The sequence below is a fragment of the Myotis brandtii genome, unplaced genomic scaffold, assembly GCF_000412655.1.
Source record: "Myotis brandtii unplaced genomic scaffold, ASM41265v1 scaffold748, whole genome shotgun sequence".
Classification (NCBI taxonomy): Eukaryota; Metazoa; Chordata; class Mammalia; order Chiroptera; family Vespertilionidae; genus Myotis; species Myotis brandtii.
Genome location: NW_005370982.1, coordinates 149,473 through 171,459, shown reverse-complemented (window position 1 = coordinate 171,459; position 21,987 = coordinate 149,473). Strand labels below are relative to the sequence as shown.

General features: G+C 41.0%; 1 protein-coding gene across 1 annotated transcript in view; it reads left to right on the top strand.

Moving 5' to 3' along the window:
* Positions 1-1,758: 1,758 nt before the first annotated feature.
* Positions 1,759-21,987, top strand: part of LOC102256975 (vascular endothelial growth factor receptor 1) — a 162,596-nt gene continuing 142,367 nt past the window's right edge. Inside the window, exons 1-2 of the mRNA XM_014530616.1 lie at positions 1,759-2,079; positions 2,363-2,503. Coding sequence (XP_014386102.1) covers positions 2,425-2,503 — 79 coding nt within the window. The 5' untranslated portion in view covers positions 1,759-2,079; positions 2,363-2,424. The remainder of the gene's footprint in view (positions 2,080-2,362; positions 2,504-21,987) is intronic.

The window sequence follows — 21,987 nt, the reverse complement described above, 5'->3', positions numbered from 1 at the left end:
TACACCTATGGATGAGGACAGTGGGGGGGGGGGCGGGAACCGGGGGGGGGGGAGCTATGGGGGGAAATAAGAGGAATAACTGTAATAATCTGAACAATAAAGATTTAATTAAAAAAATAAATAAAAATAAAATCATTCCAAAATTTATTCTTATTTATTTAATTACTTATAATTTAACAAGTATGACAGACCTTTTGGCAGCTGGGGAGAAGAGGAGATAGAGGAGACAGCTAATTTAGTCTGGGATAATTCTGCATCACCACACAATCTCTCCAGAGGCAAAGGAAGGGACTGCCTCTTGGTTTTACTTCACAAGCAGGCTTTCTCCATGTTGAATCCATAATAATGTGAATGATCTCTGCCATGTTCTCCTCTGGCTTTGATTTCTGCTTCTCAACCCATCTCATATCTCACTGAGTCCTTTCAATTTTCCCTCTGGTTTTACAATCTAGCTCATTGTACACAACCCTTTTCTGGCCACCACTTCCTAGTGTAAGCATCAAAATGGAGACTCATAAAATAATTCCCAATGGAATAATTACAAACTATTTTCTGTATGAGAGACAAAGCTGAGAACTGAAGCATGTTACAATAGGAAGGGCCCTGGATTAAGCTGCAAGGTCTCTCAGTTCTAGCCTTGCCTTGTCATTAAGTCACTGAGTGATCTTGGACATGTCCTTTCCCTTCTCTGTACTTCTGTTTTTCCATCTGCATAAAATTAAAGGGTTAGATTGAGAAACTCCTGAAAGGCTTCTGGTTTTATTAGTTCTTTACATTGGTAAAATACTTTCACATGTATAATCTCAATGGTTTGAATGTGAGCTCTGAAATCAAGCAAATCTAAGTACGAATCCAGGCCTACCACTTCCTAGGTGTGAGATCTGAGGTCAGTTATTTATTCTTTCTCTGATTCAGTTTCTCTTGGCCAGCAGCCTGCCAGGGAGAATAATGGTGTGTGGAGCAGAACCCTTGTTTCCCAAGTCCAGCTTTGTGAGGGACTCAGGTGGCTGCTTGGATTTTCTTTCCACAGTTTCAAGGAATCGAGGAAGAGGAAGGTGGAAGTAGAGTGTCAGTCTGGGGTGTCTCCTTCTCCCCCAAGTTCCCAGAGGCAGTGTACATCCCACTCTCCTCTTTCCACAACCCAATCTCCCTTCATGGGGAAGAGAGAGGAGTAAAGGAATTAAAAAGATTCATTCTGGTCCAGGTATCCACTCTGTCTTGCCAGGTTACCCAAGGAAAGGCAAATGACCTCTTTGTGCCTCAATATCCTCTTTTGTATCACAGAGCTTTAGGATTAGAGATCTGTAAGGGATCCATCTGGCTCATGAAGTCTGGGACTCTCCACTCATTGTAGTCCCCAACACTTCCAACCACATGTCCCTTGCTGCTTGCCAATTACTTCAATAGAATCTATGCTCATAACCTCTCCAGCCTTCAGAGTGCTGTTTTCTCTGTCTGTTCCTACCCAGCCTAGCCAAAGCAGATTGCGGTACCCATTTGCCCCAGCCCTCACCTTCTGAACAGACAGTAATCTCCTGCCTCAGAAGGCTTGAAGCCAACTCCAGAACTGTTCTCCTTGGGGAGCACTTGCGCTGACGTCTGTGTTTCCTCTCCCTGCCCAAAGAACCCCCCACATCCTTCCCGGATACATACCGTACCAAACTCAGGCCAAGAAGTCAGCCTGGGGGAGGGAACTGGTGAGCTCCTGAAAGGAGGAAAGGGAAATGCAGCTCCATCAGACGCCCCCTCCCTAGTACACTGAGGCGCTTACCCCTAGGGCTATCAGTCCCTTAGGGACGCTCTCCTGGATAGCTGCACTAGCCTCTTCTGGGATTTTTCACGCTGCCCTCCAGCCTCCCTTTCCTGGTTCTTCCCCCCTTCCCATCCCCCTCACCTTTGTCCTGAACTTCCTCCCTTCAGAGACAGACTTTGCTGCCTCGCCTCCTCTCAACAGGGTTGCAGAAAGAAGTTGGGAGCTCCTCAGAGAAGCTGAGCCGTACTTGTGCCAGCATCGACTCCCCCAGTTGCAGGTTCGGTGTAGGGGCGCTCTGAACCTGGACAGCTCACCTGCCACCAAAGGTTGTCAGGGACTTGTGGACCTGGGAGGAGATAGGGTGTTAGGCAGAGAGCGAGAGCTCCTGCCAGACTGTGCTCTTCTCACAGAATAGCTCGGAATAGCTTGGTATCTCTGAGGCCTGAGGAGAGGTCTCTGGGAAAGAGGGGGGCCCTAGGCTGAGAGAGTAGCAAGGGAGGGGACCTGGAAGGGGCGGTAGGATCGGAATTCAGAGTTGAGAAATCAGAGGACACAGTTTAGATCCCTTACCTTAAACCCTTGATCCCCCACTCCCTGCCTTTTTCTTAGGAAGGAGGAGCGAAATAACTCAAGGGGAAGTGAGAGCCTGGCACTGCACTCTGTGCCCCACGATGTTTGCACCTCGCCATGGTCATGGTGCCCTGACTGTCTTGGCTTTCCACTTCCTGATCACCCTGCTCGGGACTTCAGGTAAGCGACTGGTCGTCTCACAGCTGACTGAGCGCTGCGTGTGTTCCTGGTGCTCCAACCTCTCAGCTCACGCGAAAGAAGTCAGGTCAGGGGTGCCACAGAGAGAATAAGAGCTCTTCATTGGCCTGTGGCTTGCCAGGCGCACCTCTGAGCCAGACCTGCAGCCAACTATAGCTGGAAACTACCGTGGTCTGCGGTGAGCCAGCGAAGAGAAACTGTTCTGGATGCACAAAACTAGGAGGCCCCAGGGCGAGAGTGGCCAAGCCTGTGACAGGGAATTTTTGTGCGTAATGGTTGGTAGTCCTTAGCTGACTTTCCTAACAGAGAACATACACTCGCTGCAAAAGATCTAGAAAAATTCCCCTCTGAGAGTGATATCTTTATTCCAGGACAGGGAGCGTTGCATTTCCCCCTCTGTTGTACAGCCATAACTCCTCGGGTGGAGCCGCAGAGTGCAAAGTGTATTCCTAAGATTAAGTCTGTAAATTGTGAGGAATTGAGCAATTAAAGGGAAAAGACACATCTGTAGTCTTTCTCTGACCTGTGGAGGGTACTTCGAAAAAAAGAAAGGGACAGAGGATTCCATTTACTTTCTTTTTTTGGGTGTAGTTTTTTTTTTTTTTTTCAAATGTGTTGTCGTTTATAATTCTTGAAGTTGTCTGTCCCCAATATTTTTAAGTTGTATTTTGAAAAACTCCACGAAACAAAAACAAACAAACAAAAACAGAGAAAGCCCCAACTAAACGCAGCAGCCATTCTTTGGGTCAGACTTGGTACACTTTTCTAAAAAGGAAAAACAGGTGAAGTGACTGCTCTGGTAGATGGTGCCTGCTGCTTTGGGTAGTGATTGCTTTTCCAGCCTGGAAAACCTAGAGGATCCTCAACCTTTTGCCACAGGGCCAAATGGTGGAAATCGCTAACAAGACTGTAATTAGCACCAGTCCGTAATTAGCTGCCTGTACTGGAGTCTGGAGGTGGCTTAGTTTGCAGCCTTTAGAGCTCTTGTGACTCTAATGTATCCAGAAAATCTCAGAGCCAAACTTTCCACCCAAGATTCCCCAGCCAATTCCCAATGTGTACTAGATTTGGACAAGGTAGTGGGCACTAGACACAACTGGAAAATCTTAACAGCTTATTTTTAGTTGTCATCTGCATTTTCCTTCATCACCCAGTTTTCACTTCTTGGAATTGTAATACCCATTCCCATTCTTTCCAGGCTTCCTGTTGAACCTAAACTTTATATCACCGGTAAGAATCTGGAGGTGTACTGTATGTTCTTGGTCAAATTATTTAAATTCTTTGGACCTCAAGGACTTCTAAAGGTCCATTGAGATAATTCCAACATAATGAGGATGATAATACATCATGTGTTAGTCATTTAAAAACTCTTTTTTTGATATATCTGTGGTAGAGTTCAAAGAGAGATGGATATCTGAATAACTGGTCTTTAGTCTTGGCCCTACCACAAATACACTGTGTTCCCTTATTCTCTTGAGCCTTGGATCTTTAATTGTAAATGAGAGGAAAAACTTGTATTTGGCTTCCATCTTCTTTGTCAAGAAGAAAGACAATACCAGATTAGAAAAAGTAAACCAAATATTGGTAGTAATATGACATTTGCTGTGGATTGGAGATGGAAAGAGAGCACCTTACTGCTGGAATTAGGTGCAAGTCTCCCAGCTAGAATGGTTTCCCTGGGCACTGAGAAAACATGTGGATGAGAAATAATGAATCACTGAAAATACTCACTAAGTAGTCACAGAGATGTCACATATCTAGAGATGGCCAGTTGTAGTCCTGTATTTCAAAAAGAAGGAAAAGTATTACAAAACCTCTGTTCTTGCTGTTGCTCTTTGTAAGAATCTAGGATTAATTATTTACAAGTTCATTACCTAAACTCCTAGAAGAGAAATCCATAATCATTAGAACTGCTGTTAGTTCACTGAAGATAGGATTGGCAGAATAATGCAGTTTCTTTTTGCAGTAGGATTTCTGAAATTTAAACAAAGGGGAATGCTGGAGAAATAGAATACTAGGGTCTCCTGAGGAATTGAGTAAAGTCTCTTCCTGTTAGAGAAAGATGAAGATTAGACCTAGGGGGCTTGTAAGTGTTTGGAATGGCTTCAGAACTGCTGGTTAAGGGGCACACATAAAATATATTTTTAGAATGGATATGTGTCTGGAGGACAATTTCTAAAGAGGAAAAAACACTAGGTGTTGGCTTCATTTTCTTCAATAATTTTGTGCTTGTATAGGAGGACAATATTTGTGGCATAATGAGAAAATATTCAATTAAAAGAAGGAAGATATGGTCAGTTATAGAATTGGTATTCAAAAGGGCAATGAGAATGTTAATAAATATAAATACAAGCTTGTAACTTTGGGTACTCCTCCTCCCAAAGAGAAAGGGGGAAATAAAACCCTTAAGAAAATAATTGGAAGACATGGCTTATAGATGCATATTTGTGAAAAAGACAAAAGATAGGGATCTTTGTACTGACATATATTGCTGACATATTCAACTTACAGGCAAGTAAAACACATATTTTGATTATATTTAAAAAATAATATTCAGACCTAGAAAAAAAACAAAAACAGAAAGACCCAGAAAGATTCTACTCTCTTCTTCACTGGTCAGACTCTACCTGGTGTACTGCAGCTTGACTTTGGGCACCACATTCTCAAAGGGACACTGACAGGGTACAATGTTTTCATAAGAGATAAAAATTGGATGGAGAGGGTTCTTGAATTTTTTTTCAGTTAAGGAACAAAAAAATGTAGGGACTTTTAGCTGGGAGAAGGAAAAGCTCTTTGAGATGGGGTGGGAAGTTGTATGAAAGCTGTCTACAAGTGTTTGAAGGGCCATTTACACACAAGAACATTCCAACCATTTTAGCTGCTGCAAATGAAATGGGCTAACTTGGGGGTCGGAGACTCCCCTACTACTGGGAATATTCAGAAAGAAGTAAAAAATTACAAAGAATAAAGTTCCTACCTTTTCCCTGTAGCAGTCATGTAGAGATTTGAAGTACTAAATCCCTTCTCTCTCTTAATCATCCTTCTCTGGATATAATATAGGGGTTGGTAAAAGTAGGTTTACAGGTATAATACAAACTAAAAATACAATAATTATTAAATAGTAATAATATAAGAATAAACTCCAGGTTTTGTGTATGCACAATTGCAAACCTACTTCTGCCCACTCCTGTATGTTAATGGCTTAATTAAATTAGGGAGCAAGAGGCTCCAGCTAAGAAAGAAACAAAAAAGAAAAAATAAATAAATAAATAAAAAGAAAGAAACAAAAAAGAAAACAACTTTATTATCTGGTGACATTTTAAGTCCATGCTAGGCTTTCTGGTAATGATATGAAAGAGTAAAGATAAAAACAATTGAAGGAAGACAGATCTTGGGAAAGTTCTGTGGGGTCTCAGATTTCCTATTTGTTATTCAAGGATTTTGTGATCCCAGGAAATAGCACTTGCTACATATACATATAGATGAAGTTTATTAAAGTTCTAAGGCAGAAGAGAAGCTGTTAAGTAAAACTAGTTGAAACATGAACATAGAGATTTTATGAAGAAAAATTGTGGTGCCTGCAAGGGAAGGATACCACTATGTATCTGTCTCTCCACTATTTCAAGAGGCTAATGTGGAAATTAGCTGGTCCTCAAAGGTAGGTGTCATCTTCATGGTGGTACCCTGAATTATCTGAATCATGATGGCTCAAACACTAATCTCTAACTAGAAATCCTTTGGAAAATCAAGTATTTTCTACTAGTGAACCTAATGGACCTCTTCCCAAAAGGGAAAAAAGCTGAAATATTTAAGATTAAGCTAAAATGAAGTTCTTGGACTTATTTTCTTTTGTTTAGGGATACAAAAAGACAGGACACTGAGTCTCTGAATGGCAGGTGGAGTGGGAGCAGAGGCTTGGTGATTGGGATGGTGAGGTGTTCAAAATCCATTATTTTTCTCTTGTATTTGATAGCCCCAGTCTCTGTTTTGAAGTCTTTGTCTAACTTTGTAGAGGTTCCCTCAATTTGTATAGGCTTTACTACTGTCCTCCCTCTCTGCCTTTTTGTAAAATGCTCTTCTCATTGCACACAGTGCTCAGCATTCCACATATCTTGGATGCAAAGCCAGCTCTTTGGATTTGGCCTGGTGTTTTTGAAATCAGATCAGACTGTTGAACTGTGCAATGCTGGCCTCTAGGGTTTCAGATGTGGGAATGAGGGGAGGCCAAGTAAGTCAGGATTTGGTCTTTCTACCTGCACCTCCTTCTACCAGAGAAGTTCTGCTCTTATTTATTTTGTACTAGAGGCCTGGTGCACGAAATTTGTGCATGGGTGTGGTCCCTAGGCCTGAGCATGAGCATCTGGCATGGAAGTGGGGGGGGTCCCAGTTGACTTCTGGGCCCTGGGAAGCACCTGGGCCCCCAGGTCCCCGTGTGCCCCTTTCCACCTGAGTCACGGCACCCGAGTGCCCATGTGGAGATGCAGTGAGCACAGCTGGACACCGCAGGCTGGGCGCAGTGTAGGCCTCTGGGCTGCCCAGTGGCACCGCACTGAAGTCAGGCAGGCAGTGAGCTCTCTCCTGGCCAGCCTTGCAGACCGGCTCCTGCGTGAACCCTCGGGCTCACGGGGAGCCCGACCGGCCCCTGTGGTCCCAGCGGCTGAGGCCTTGCTCACCTGGAAGAGGCCGCTCGGGTGCAGGGCAGGCTCCTTTTAGTGGGGGGGAGGGGGACTTCCCCAGTGTGGCAGCCCTGGCGTCTTGGGGGAGGGTAGCAGAGGGAGTGAGAATGAGCTTGGTGGACATCCCACATTCTCACTGCACCTTCATCCCCATCATCCCCACCTCCAGGTAGCCAGTGAGAGGTTGCAGTGCATCACTGATGCCTGCCATGTTCTGCATCGCCCCCTGATGGTCAGCGTACGTCATAGCAAGCGGTCAAACTCTCGGTCGAATGACCACCAGAGGGGATAATTTGCATATTAGGCTTGTATTATATAGGGTATTGAGTTTAGAGTTGAGACTAATTTGAAATGATGATCCAACTACTAAAATTAAAAAGAAAATAGGTGGAAGCACATTGGACTACAAGATTATATCTAGGGCTTTCCAATTTCTGAGAGTTCATGACTCTCAGACATCATTTCCAGGCTAATTGTAATCTCTAAGGAGCAGGGAATCTTAGGAAGTTAACCCTGCCTTTTCCTTTTCCTTTTCTAAGTAGATAATGTAACATATCTAAGGGGCCTGGGATGAGCTCCTTTAAATAGTAAGGTTCCAATTTATCAACTTGGCATTTAAAGTGCCACCAATGTTCTTGCAACCATCTAGGAGTCAAACATTTGTTCTGAAATCCCAAGATAAAATATTTGGATTCCTTGTCCCACTTATAGAGTTATATGGCCTTAGATGGTCAGAGCTGCAATGTCATCCTTAGGGTGACCATACATCCCAGTTTTCCCAGTATAGCCCAGTGTTACCTGTTGACACAAACTGACTATGATTTCTCAGTTTTGATGGTATATTATATGGTCACCCCAATCTAAAGCCCACTTGTCTCATCCCCTTAGGTTACAGTTAGGCCTAGAGAGGAGGAGACTTGCCCAAAGTCACACAAAATATTATTGGCATCTCTGGAAATCTGGCTAGAATTATGCACCTGATATTTAGTATTATGGCATTGATCTGGTAAAATGAATATTTCCTTTTAATCTGTTTTAAAGAATATCCAACAGGCATTCACACATCTAGTTCTTAGTACTGCTCTGTAATCTTCAGGCCCAGTCTAAACTTATGTGGTTTCCTATCTGTACTTTTCCAAAGATTATTTTAGCAAAGACATAGGCAAAGAGCTCTCTGTCTTCTTTCAGGATTTCTCAAATGATTAAATAGGGGTGGAATTTCTTGATGCTGGCAGCACTGGTGTGTCTGGCTACCATACAGATCTCTCTCCAATGGAGACTGCATTTTCTCACTTCTACTTGGATCCCAGCTCCCTGTTTGGTGATATGAGCTATTTCTTATCAGCCTTATGAAACAATAGTCTCTCCTGGCTAGAGGTAAGAGTCTATGAAGAGCATTTAAAACCCGGTCCTTCCTTTATTTAACTCTTATATTTCCGTCTTGCCAGGTAGTTGTCCAGTTTATGGTTGTACATCACTAGCTTAGGAGGTAGATTATTCCACCTTAGGAAAACTCTATTAAAAGATCTTCCTCATGTTCAATTTAGACCTTATCTCCCTGGGCTATCACACACTAATCCTAAAAATCTAAACCCATACTTTGGGCCATGCAGAATATAATTAGCTTCACTTTCCCCATAATATTCCTGCAGAGATCTGAATATGAAAATGAGTTAACATTTATTAAGTGTTTACTATATGCCAGGTACTGCTTTAAATACTTTACTTTATTTTTTATTAAATTTATTGGAATGACATCTATAATAATAAAAGTGTAATATGCTAATTAGACCGGATGTCCTTCCAGAAATCCTTGCGGGACTGCTGCTGTGAGGGCAGGCGTGGCGGCTGGGGCTGCTGCTGCAAGGGTCAGTGCTGCTTCTACGAGAGCCGGGTCTGCTGCCCTGGCCCTAGGAGCCCCTTGTATGAATTTCGTGCATTGGGCCACTAGTTGGTTAATAAGATTATATAGATTTTAAGTGTACAATTATATCATACATCATCTGTAGATTGCATTATGTGTTTACTACCAAACATCAAATCTTCTCCTGTCACCATATATTTGACCCCCTTTACTCTTTACTATCCCTACACCCCTTTCTCTCTGGTAGCCATCATACTGTTATCTGTGTCTATGAGTTTTTATTTGTTTTTCTTGTTTGTTCACTTGTTGCTTTCAATTGTATAGCCCATATATTAGTGAAATCATATGGTTCTTGACTTTTTCTGCCTGACTGATTCCACTTAACATGCTATTCTTAAAATCCATCCATGTTGTTGCAAATGACAATATTTTATCTTTTTTAATGACTGAGTAGTATTCCATTGTGTATATGTACCACACCTTCTTTATCCAATCATCTATTGAGGGACACTTCATTTGTTTCTGTGTCTTGACCATTGTAAATAATGCTGCAATGAACATAGAAGTGCCTTTATCTTTTCAAATAAATTAGAAATTTTATTAGCTTATTTAACCTCCCAACAGTTTCTTAGGGAAGTATTATTATTTCTTATTACATATCAAGAAACTGAGACACAAAGGAACAGAGTGACTGGCCCTAGACACACAGCTTGTAAGTGGTAGCCATAATTTGAATGGATGCAGTCTACCTCATGTTCTTAACTATGTTCTAATTTATGTTCTTAAGCATTAGGCTGCACTGTTGGAATCATGTCTCTTGATCCTCCTGATCACCTTGCAACTCTTCCTCATCTTGCTTTTCTTTATTCTAATACTAGTAAATTGAGCGTGGCTTGATACTCAATTGACTCCTGTCTCCTCCCCCCTCCCCCGCCCAATAATTAATAATAAAGTGTTTCAAAGGGGAAGGAGACTTTCAAAGCTGTGGCTGGACACCATAGCAGTGAGCAGAGGGAGGGGTGAATAAGTGGGGAAGATTCTTATCTCTGAGAGGTGAACTTGTAGCTCTTTGTTATTCCCTGGCTCTTTCCAACCTCAGGGCAGTCACTGACCATAGACAGAACCGAATTTGGCCCCAGTCTGTCTGGCACCTCTGGATGGGAAGGAAATCTATGCATGTTAAGTATATTTTGAGATCCTACCCACTTTAGCTTTGCTTCTCCAAATAGGTTTCCTTAGATCTTCCTGTGTTTTTTTTCATAACTGTGGGAAAGACACTGTCAAGGAAGTAAATGAGGATGTTTGCCCATGATCAGAGATTGTTTAGGAAAAGGGGTCAAGGTGGTTTGACCCTTGTACTATCTGGCCAGTTTTCTTTTCTTCTGTTTTCCTGTACCATTATCCCCTCCAGTGCTTCTTAGTTTCCTTCTGATTCCACTTTTCCATTCTTTTCTTGTAAAAACTTTCAGGCTACCTTCATCCAGACTGCATTAACGGTGCAAAGAGTACTGTTTTTAGAATCCAGATAACCTAATTCTGGGCCTAGCTATGTCACGTACTCATTGTGTGATGTGGAAGTGTCTGTTGCCCTCTCTGAGCCTCAGTCTCATTATCTTTAAAATGGGAGAATTGGACTAGAGATGATCTTTGAAATGTTCTGCTGCTTTGAAGCATTGAGTTCTCCTCTATTTTACTCTCACTCCTCTGTATCTTTTAGTATTCTCTTGTTACCATTCTCTTTCCTTCTCCTGAATTCCCAATCTATACTAATAAAAGGGTAATATGCTAATTATATCAGACCAGCAGGGGAGGGCAGTTAGGGGCCATCAGGCCGGCAGGGGAGGGCAGTTAGGGGTGATCAGGCCTTCAGGGGAGGGCAGTTAGGCGGCGATCAGGCCGACAGGCAGAGGTGGTTAGGGCAATCAGGCCAGCAGGCAGGCAAGAGGTTAGGAGCCAGCAGTCCCATATTGCGAGAAGGATGTTTGACTGCCAGTATAGGCCCAATCCCGAGGGGTTCCAGGTTCGAGAGGGTGCAGGCTGGGCTGAGAGACCCCCCCATGCACGATTTTCATGCACCAGGCCTCTAGTATTGTAATAAGAAAGCACCATCTGATTTGGGATCAGATTTGAGGGTTTATCCAATTTTGATGGGTGGAGACAATTTCAAACAAACACAGAAAAAATTGTGATAGTTTATTTTATTAGGAGATACAATCACTTGGAATCAGACTTGTTAGATTATAAAAATGCAAATTGGTAAAAACTAAAAGTATTAGTATTATATAAGTAGATGTAAAATTTTAAAGCAGGCCTAGAAAATTAAGACTTTTCTCAGGTACAAAAATGGTGGAGACATTTGTTAGAAATAAATTTTACAGCATGTGTAATTCTTTCCAAATGTTATGTTAGGGATGAGGTAGGGGTTATATTTATTTCTCATTTCTCATTTTTCTAAATAATAGAAATATAACAATGGAGGATCATAATGTGATGGATTTCTCTAGGTCAACTTCAAAAAAAAAAAATTCTCCAAAAATGCAAGTTCACCATAGGGGATGAGAATAGTTTAGATATCTGTTCCCCTAGGCCAGTGGTTGGCAAACCGCGGCTTGCGAGCCACATGCGGCTCTTTGGCCCCTTGAGTGTGGCTCTTCCACAAAAAACCACGTGCGGCACGCATGTACAGTGCAATTGAAACTTTGTGGCCCATGCGCAGAAGTCGGTTTTTGGCCTGGGCGAGTCTATTTTGAAGAAGTGGGGGGTGTCGGTTGGTCGGTCGACGGGAGACCCGGCACAGGCGGGCAGTGGGATATGCAGCGCGGGGGAGGTACATTGTTTTGAGGTACGTTCGCTGTGGTCAATCCCTTCCAACTCTCCCATCCACACTCGTCTATCTGAGACAAGTATCCACACTCGTCTATTTGGATGGGAGAGTTGGAAGGGGTCGACCTCAGCGAACATACCTCAATCAGATTGAGGACGTTTTTAGCAAAGGCCAGCTTAGGAGTACCTTAATTAAGTTAATAACAATGTACCTACCGATATAGTTTAAGTTTAAAAAATTTGGTTCTCAAAAGAAATTTCAATCGTTGTACTGTTGATATTTGGCTCTGTTGACTAATGAGTTTGCCGACCACTGCCCTAGGCTATAAGATAGAACAGCTGGCTTATCAAAACTTCACCTTTTTTGGTTTTTTAAACTCAATTTTATCTGAGGTAAAATATACATATGATAAAACACACCCATTTTAAATGTATAGTTTGATAAATTTTGACAAATGTGTATATCCAAATAGCCACCACCACCACAATGAAGATATACGGTAAATGACTCTCATCATCCTAGAAAGTTTCTTTGTGGCCTTTAATAGTCAGTTTCCTCTTTCACCCCCAGCCCACTGATCTGTGTTCTGCCTCTATAGCTTAGTTTTGTCTATTCTAAAATTTCATGTAAATGGGATCATACAGTATGTACTGTTTTGTGTCTGGCTTCTGCTCAGCAGGTTTTCTTTTCTTTATTTTTAAAACATGTTTGTTTTTATTATCCTAATATAAAAAAAAAAAAATGTTGGGTCTGTCATGACCGGAGGCTCCACCAACTGGAAGTCAGTCCTGCAGTCAGTGCTGGATTGCCATGGTGACCCAGCACTGACTGCTGCAGGCTTCAGGTGTGGTGACCCAGCACTGACTGCTGAGGGGGCTGCGGATCAGGCCCAGAGAGAGGCCTGAAGAGAGAAGCAGGGTCTGATGCATAGCCTCTGTGGCAGCTGTTGATCAGCACTTGCCTCTCCCTTTCTCTCCAGCAGCTGTGCCTCCATTTCTCTCCAGGCCTCCACCAGGGCTGCTGATCAGCCCTGCCTTTCTGATCAGGCCCCTGTTGATAGGCTCAGAGATGCTGACTGACATAGAAACTGATGAAAATTCCAGAAACAAATAACTCATAAGTTTTGAATTGCTTACCATTCTGAGTAGTGTGATGAAATCCCTCACTCACCTATTCCATTCCACATGGGATGAATCACCCCTTTGTCCAGCATCTCCACACTGTATATGTCCCTCCAGTTAGTCACTGAGCTGCCATCTTGGTTACCAGACTGACTAGGCATCGCAGTGCTGTGTCAAGTAGCCCGTATAGTCGCCTAAAGCTATGTCACAATGCCTACATCATGCACCTCACTGCATCTCATCACATAGGCATTGTATCAGCTTGCATCATCACTAGAAGAAGGATGAGTATAGAACAATAAGATATTTTGAGAAAGTGGTCAAATTTACATAACTTTTATTATAGTATCCTATATAATAAAAAGGTAATATGCAAATTTACCCTCACACACTCACATCACAAGATGGCCACCCTCATGTCATCACAAGATGGCTGCCTCCACGTCATCACAAGATGACCACCACAAGATGGCCACCCCCACATTGTCACAAGATGGCAGGTAGGGGAGGGCAGTTGGGGGCGACCAGGCCTGCAGAGGAGGGCAGTTTGGGGTGATTGGACTGGCAGGGGACAAGTTAGGTGTTAATCAGGCCAGCAGGGGAGCAGTTAGGGGGTGATCAGGCTGGCAGGCAGAAGCGTTTAGGGGCAATCAGGCAGGCAGGCAGGCAAGTGGTTAGGAGCCAGCAGTACTGGATTGTGAGAGGGATGTCTACAGGGATCAGGCCTAAATCAGCAGTTGGACATCACCTGAGGGGTCACAGATTGGAGAGGGTGCAGGCTGGGCAAGGGATATCCCCCCCCCCAGTGCACGAATTTCATGCACCAGGCCTCTAGTTGTAATATAAAACACATAGCAAAATTTACCATCTTAGCCACATTAAGTATATAGTACATTAATGCACACTTCTAATACAGATCTCTAGAATTTTTTCATCTTATAAAACTGAAACAAGAACTCCCTATTTCCTTCTCCTATCTGCACCTATTAGTCATATTCTACTTTGTGTTTCTATGATTTTGACTACATTAAATACCTTATATAAGATGAATGATTTAGTATTTGTCTTTCTGTGAATGGCTATTTTAATTAGCATAATGTTGTCAAGATTAATCCATTTGTAGCTTATGACAGAATTTTTTAATTAAAGTATAATTGGCATATCATGTCCTATTAGTTTCAGATGTATATCATAGTGGTTCGATATATGTATATATTATGAAGTGATCATGACAATAAGTCTAATTACCATTTGTTATATAAAGTTATTACAATATTATTGAATATATTCTTTATGCTGTATATTACATCCCCATGACTTATTTATTGTATAACTGGAAGTTTATACTTCTTAATCTCCTTTATCTATTTTATCCATCCCTAAGCCTCCCCTTCTGATAACCACTAGTATGTTTCCTGTATCTATAAATATGTTTCGTTTTGCTTGTTCATTTGATTTATTTTTTAAATTTCACATATAAGTAAAATAATATAGTATTTTCAGGGAACATATTAGGTTATCTAGAAATACCGCCAATAGAATGAATAGAATCACTCAGATCTTTGCTTTTTTTAGATGGGGAAATTTGTGACTCAGAGTGAGGAGGCAACTTACGCAATATCTTACAGTTATTGGCAGAGCTGGAACTGGACAGACGTGCATCTCCTGACGGCTGATTCTTGACACTGTGTGAAATTGCATTTGTAATAATCCTGATTGTTATGGGGTGGGGCCACAACATTAGTAACAAAGAAACAGAATTTCCGGAGGATGAGGCCCAGAAATCAGGATTTTAAAAAGATTCCCAGGTGATTCTAATGTGCAGCCAAGGTTGAGAACCACTGACCTACAATAAATACTGCCCATCATTAGACCACATCGTGCCTGGGCACCAAGCCTGGAGCTAAAAAAGGCATGTTTAGATCAATTGGTCTCATCAGAGAAAGCCATTAAGTTGCTCTGCCATTGTCAATGCCAACTCAGGACATGTGCTTTCCATTGCCATCAGTCTCAGGAACCGTTAGCTTTTCCTCCCTTGAGTCAAATGCTGACAGAGAGAGCCACAGTCTTTTTTTGTAATTATCCATATACTTCTTTACAAAAGCCATTTCCACTGTTTACTTTCATACCCTGGTTTATCACCATTATTAATATTATTTTAAAATTCTCTAATCTTTAGTTTCTGTGGTTTCTCCAAATACAAGCCCAATGGTGGAATAGGAAGCTAGAAATATTGAGGGGCTCTGGGTCTGGGTCTGCATGAGATGTAAATGGAAGGACATGGGGATGAGGAGAGCACAGAGAAGGGGACTGCTATTTTTCTAGAAACAGAGCAAACAACTTCAGTCTTAGCTCATGTCCATGTAGTTAAGCAGGTTCTTGGAATCAGAAATCAGTACACAAGAGAACTTTTATAATGTTTAATAATTATGTAGCGTTCAAGGAGCTCAGAGTCCAATTAACATGAGTTTGTTAATTATAGTACTTACTGTAATCACTTAATTCGGAACCATTTTAAGCTTTGATATTTTTTTGAAAGGGAAGATGGGAGGGGGCGAACAAAGTTTTTACATTTTTCTCTCTAAATCTTCACAATTGCTCTACACAAAGAGCTTTATCTCCAGTTTTGTGTAGTGTATAAAGGCACTTTTCTTCTTTCAATCACCAAGGCTTTGTAATTTGGTATGCAGGCAAAGTTCTGAAACCAGTGTGCAGTGTGGTACAATGCAAAGAACAATGGCTTAGGAGTTAGGACACTGAGTTCCAGGCCTGACAATGGTGCTCATTCACTTTGGACTTAGGGCACAGAAAGAGGAGGTGACTAGTGCTCATATTTATACTCTAGTATTTAGGTGGAGAACTTGGTTGTTTCCAAGCTTGGACAGTCTGTGGTTCTGGCATTCTAAGAAGTCAGATGCACTACACAGAGTTTTCTTCTTGCTTTGGAATACATCCTCGTAATTTTGGCAGATGGTACTTGTTTTGTTCCTGTAGGACAGGGCTGCTTGAGTCATTAAAACTTTTATTGAAGTACAGTGGGGCCTTGACTTATGAGTGTCCCGACTAACGAGTTTTTTGAGAAACCAGCTGTCTCTCTGCATTGAGTTGACAGAGTAATTTGAGTTAACGAGCTCCTTAACGAGCTCCTTAACGAGCTCGGTCTTGGAACGAATTAAACTCGTAAGTCAAGGCCCCACTGTATATATGAAGAAAAGTGTACAAACAATATAAGTATACAGATTGATCAATTCTACAGATTGAATACACCTATATAATCAACATCCAAATAAAAATACAGAACACTACCGTACCCCAGAAATGGCTCTTCTACCCCCTCTCAACACAACCTTCCCAAATGTAATTATTATCCTGTCTTCTAATAGCACAGATTAGTTTTGCTGGGCTTTCTGCTTTATATAAATTGAATTATAATCAGTCCATATTCTTTAGTGTCTTTCTTCTTAAATATTCATCCAAACTGTGGTGGGTAGTCATAGATCATTCCTTCTTATTGCTTTGTAATATTTAATTGTATAAATACACCACAACCTGAAAAGCATCTGTTTTTGCAACCTGTTAATTTAGGCAAAAACTTTTTGCTTCATAACATAGAGGCTCTAAAAATTTCAATCGTGCACTAATTATAAAAATCCTTCTATTTTCACAACAAAAAAGAAAAACAAAGCCACAAATAAGACTGGTTGTCATTGAAGTCTTAGAATCTGTTAATGTTGCTTTGGTATTTGCACTCAAAAAAATTTAAAAGTGCAAACCTCATCTTCATCCTCCCCCCAATCTACGTTCTAAAGATAAAGCTTTGCCTGTATAAGTGCCCAAATTTGAGAACCATAAACCTAGAAAATGTTGTTTATTGACTTTAGAGATGTGAAAATGAAGAGAACAAGCTCAAGTTACTTGTCAGTCTCAGCAAAACTCAAAGTTATCTGGCTTAGGTCTGTTTTTCATAATCAGCCCACTCCCTTATGTCATCTTAGCCCAGAGATAAGGATGAACCTGGTAGATGGTCTGATACAAAGTTACTTAATTTAGTGATTCTATTTTTCTGTAGACAGAAGAGAAATAGAGAGATAATAATTATCAATTGTTTAGTGCTTCATCATTTACAAAGCACTCCTCATGACAATTCTACCCCATTTTAGATAAGACTCAAGAGATTTAGTGTTTTGTTTGCACAGGATGTCATGATGATCATATACGTACAGGTCTCAGGTGTCAAAAGCAGACCACAGACTCTCAGACTTCATGAGCATATACAATGTTTGCTCAGACTAAGTACTTCAAGATGCAGTGTAAACATCTTTACAATTGGCTCCTATTCTTCCCTTTTCCACTTTACCTATATACCACACTCATGCCATATAATAAAAGGGTAATATGCAAATCGACCAAACAACGGAATGACCGGTCACTATAATGAGCACTGACCACCAGGGGGCAGACGCTCAACGCAGGAGCTGCCCCTTGGTGGTCAGTGCACTCAGCCAGAAGGCAGTGCTAAGGATGTTCAATTGCCAGCTTAGGTCTGCTCCCCACATGATTCCCCAACGGCTCCCAGACTGCAAAAGGGTGCAGGCTGGGCTGAGGAACCTCCCCGCCCCCCGCCTCCGCCTGCACAAATGTCATGCACTGGGCCTCTAGGAATCACCGCTTTCATCATGCCACTTCTTGTATTAAGAGCTACAAATGATTCCTCACTGCCTTCATGATCAAGTCCGAATTCCTTGGCACTTCCTTTCTCAGACCCTCTCACAATCTGAAATCTTACCCCTACTTCACCTCCCAACATGTGGAAAATCAAGTAGGGGAGAGCTTCCTCAGGGAACAATCTTTTTCCTGTTTTAATTATCCATCTGGCTTCTCCCACACCAGGCTTCCTTCCTGCACTGGGAAAAGGTGGGACACACTGACTTTTGAAATCTTGACTTTCGTGAGGCTGTCAGTTTGGCATTATCCATGTGATCTTAGGTAAGTTATTCAGTCAAGCTGGTCTTCAGTTTCTTTAGGTTTTATACAATAAATTCTCACATGCTGTGAAAACAGTCCTTTCTTGCTTAAAAATGCCCTTTAGTGCCAAGATAGGGTAGATGAAGGGAACTGGGACATGAAAATATTTGACCTAGTGGGCTTCCCTCCAGAATCATAGCAGGCAGTGTATGAAAAGTTTCTATTTTCTTAGAAAACCACTGGCAGCTTTTGTTGTTATTGACTTTAGGGGTGTGATGGTATAGGAGTGAAAAGGCCGGTTGTGTTTGGATTCGCTATTGTTTTCTATTAAATGGTAGGAAAAGAAGGAGAAACCCAGCTCTGTTGTCATGAACAGTGGAGTCTATTCTTTGTCACCACAGAGAAGGAAATGATGTTCTGGCTAAATTGCTTCCATTATGTCTGATAATAATGCCTACAGAATAAGATTTCAGCAGCCAGAGGCTTTGCTTAGCTAGGCTCCTACTGTTTCAAGCTTGAGCAGAAGTGCTGTATTCTAAATTAACTCTTATAGGAGCAAAGTGTACTGGTCTGGTCTATAATATTAGCAGCACTAGAGCACGAGGGAAACACTCCAGAAGGTGCCAAAGAAGCTGGTTGTTGTCTGGCAAGAGGTCAATATTCGATACCCAGGTAATTACAAAACAACAGGATGTCCGGGCTTAGAGGGATTTTAAGGTTCTATTTCCAATTTCAAATCAGGAGATTGATCATAGCTTTTCTGAGTCTTACGTTCTTTAGGCTAAAGAAACAGAATCCTTTGTCCTTCAACTATTTCTCATATGACATGGTTTGGTGTCCATCCAGTATCTGTGGATACATAGATATGTAGGGTGGGAAAAAACTAAGTTTATAGTTGTTTGTATGGAAAATTATACAATAATAAATTATAATACAACTGTAAATCTTTTCGTGTGTGTGTGTGTGTGTGTGTGTGTCTGTTCAAATATTGGCCAGCTGAGGAAATTCTGGTCACCTTACAGAGTTTCCAGAGCAGTGAGTCTGTTGCCGACACTATGATGGGCTTTTCTAAGAAGGTAAGGAGACAGTAGATAGAGCTGCCATCAATTTTCACTGAGGTTAGAAAAGGAAATGGGTTGAAGCCACATGGCAGGAGAGGTTTAATTTTACCAAAGGATGAATCTGGGACATAGGTCATAAAGAAGTTGCTTTGCTTTCTTTATATATCCTGAGGAAAATCATTCAAAGACACACAGGATGCAAAGTTAAAATAGTTTGGATAATTTTCAGGGGAGAGTAAATTACCCTATAACTGGTTGGTGAAGGAAAATTGATTTTTTTCACTATCCTTTTGCCCATGTAATATAGGCATTAGCACTGCTCTGTTTCCCATCATGATTCCCTTTACTTCTCCTTCACTTTTTAATAATGGGGCCAAGAAAGCAAAGGCACTTTCCCAGAGGCACCATATTCACTTAGAAACTTCAACCCAAGTGCAGACACGAGGAGAAGAGAGATTACATTTTCCTAAGCCTGTTCCCTGATTTTCTTTGTCCTGTCCACTTTAATTTATCTTATTGATTCTAGACAAATGAATAAATTGCTGCCCAGCTGAGCAGATATTGTAATGTTAAAGAAAATCAAAATTTGTTCAGAGACCATCGAGTCCCTTCTCATTTTACATATAGGAAAACTGAGTCTCAGAATAACTTTGTTTCAAGATTCATTGCACACTGGTGGCAGAATCAGTTACAACTCTGTTTTTCTCATTCATTGTCCTTTTAACTACACTTCCCAGTGTATGGAATATGAATTCTAGAGTAGGAAAAATTTCCACTAAAAATTACTTCTCCTTCTATGACCAGTGCTTGAAATTTAACCAAGAGGGCTTAACTCTGGGCTTAGGGCTTTGATCCCAGTTAAAATGGAAATATAGAGGGTAGGGCTGGCAGGGAAATCATTCTATTAGTAGTTTCTGGCACCTCAGTGTGAATAAGTTTCTCACCTCTTTTCCTGAGATCCCTTTTACAGGTCTGGAAAAAGAAATTAGGTGTGTACTATATACTCAGGGAGAAAAATATAGTGGCAAAGTAACTGGAAAATGGGCATGAATCCAGATTTTTCTCTGGAATAGAACATTTGCCTCTGCTCATCAATCCAATGCAAAAGAATACTACCTCCACCTACCTGCTCTCAGTATGATATGAGAATAAGGTCCTAATGGTACCAAGACCATAAGGAGAATTATTTCTTCTAAGATACTGGCATTCAATTAAAATTACTTGCTTGCTCAATTCTGTTGAGTGTTGATTAAATATGGCAGTGTGGGATGTACATGAAGAACATTAATGAAGAAACCACTTGCTGGGAGTACGCCACCCTGCCATATTTGAGTTTGGGAGTGCTAAGAAAATGCCTTGAATTAAATATTTCCAACATAGCATGGGATCAAATGGCATCTGAAGGACCAAGAGAAAACACTAAGCAAGCATGCCTTAGATTTAATACCATTCATGCTGGCCAGAACTAGGTCCTTGATAGGCCCAGCTATGTGCAAAATGACAACTATGTTTACCCACCACTATCCAAATCTCTGATCCCTAAGGCTCTCGGGCAGATAGAAGAACCCATTGTGTGCTTTGGAGTGCTGCCATGATCTATAGAGAGACCATGCTTGAAGGGTGGAGATAGGAGTCAAAAGCTCAATGGAAAATATAAGATCTAAAGATGTTGGGAAAGTCCCCCAGATCATCAAGACAATTTTGTAGATTAATATATTTTCTGTTATGACTTCTGCCTATCTGCTGGTTTCCTGCACTTTTCTCACATCTAATAATAACACATATTTAAGAATCATCACCTAAGGAACTGACTAAAAACTGATAGCAGTCTCTTGTGTATTTAAGGGAAGAGGGCCCAGGAATGAGAAGGAATCTGGAAATATCTTATGAGTGATGGTTGAGGGACCTTGGCATGCTGATCCTGAAGAAGACTTGGAGGGGAAGTGGCAGGAGGTCTACGGTCTCACATTTTCATGACAGCTCTCAGCTGAACACAATTCTGTAGTAGAAGTGGGTAAAAAGAACACTTGGAGATTAGGAATCTAATCCAATTTCTGCTAAAAAAACTTTTGTATATATTTGAACATATTACTTCTTTTTTATCTTAATTCTCTTTTATGTAGGCCAGGAAAGTAGACTTAGGACTCATGGATGGATGTTTCACTAAGACATAGATTTCAACTCAATTCAAGGAAGAAATTTCTACAAAGTTGTATAAAGGGTTTCCTTAGGAGATAGTAAGTTCCCCATTGAGACTGTTTTTGTATGTATTGGCTTTTTGTATTTCACCTTCTGGGAAATTTCTGTTCATATTTTTTGTCTACTTTTCTATTGGGGTTTTTGACTTTTTATTACCCATAGGTAGTTTTTATATATTTATTTTTCATTAGTTATATAAATATTTCCTACAAGTCTATTGCTTATCTTTTACTTTGGTCTTTTGTTGCGTAGAAGCCTTAAATTTCTCAATATTTTCCCTTGCAGTACATGTGTTTTCTGTTTTGCTTTAAGCAGTGGTTCTCAACCTTCCTAATGCCGCGACCCTTTAATACAGTTCCTCATGTTGTGGTGACCCCCAACCATAAAATTATTTTCATTGCTACTTCATAACTGTAATCTTGCTAGTTATGAATCGTAATGTAAATATCTGATATGCAGGATGTATTTTCAGGGGTCGCGACCCACAGGTTGAGAACCACTGCTTTAAAGGGACTTCCTTTCCTCAAGATTTTACAAATAGCCTTGAGACTTTTATATTGTTGTAATACATTTATGATTTTATTTCTCTTTTGTGTATAATTAAAGCTCTAAAATATCTTTAATGTATATTAGTATATGCTGTGAGGTAATGACCTAACTTACTTTTTCCAAGTAATTGCCAATAGATTGGCATCATTTATTGAATAGGTCACATATACACACACTCTTTTATATTCCACTAGAGGCTCTGTGCGT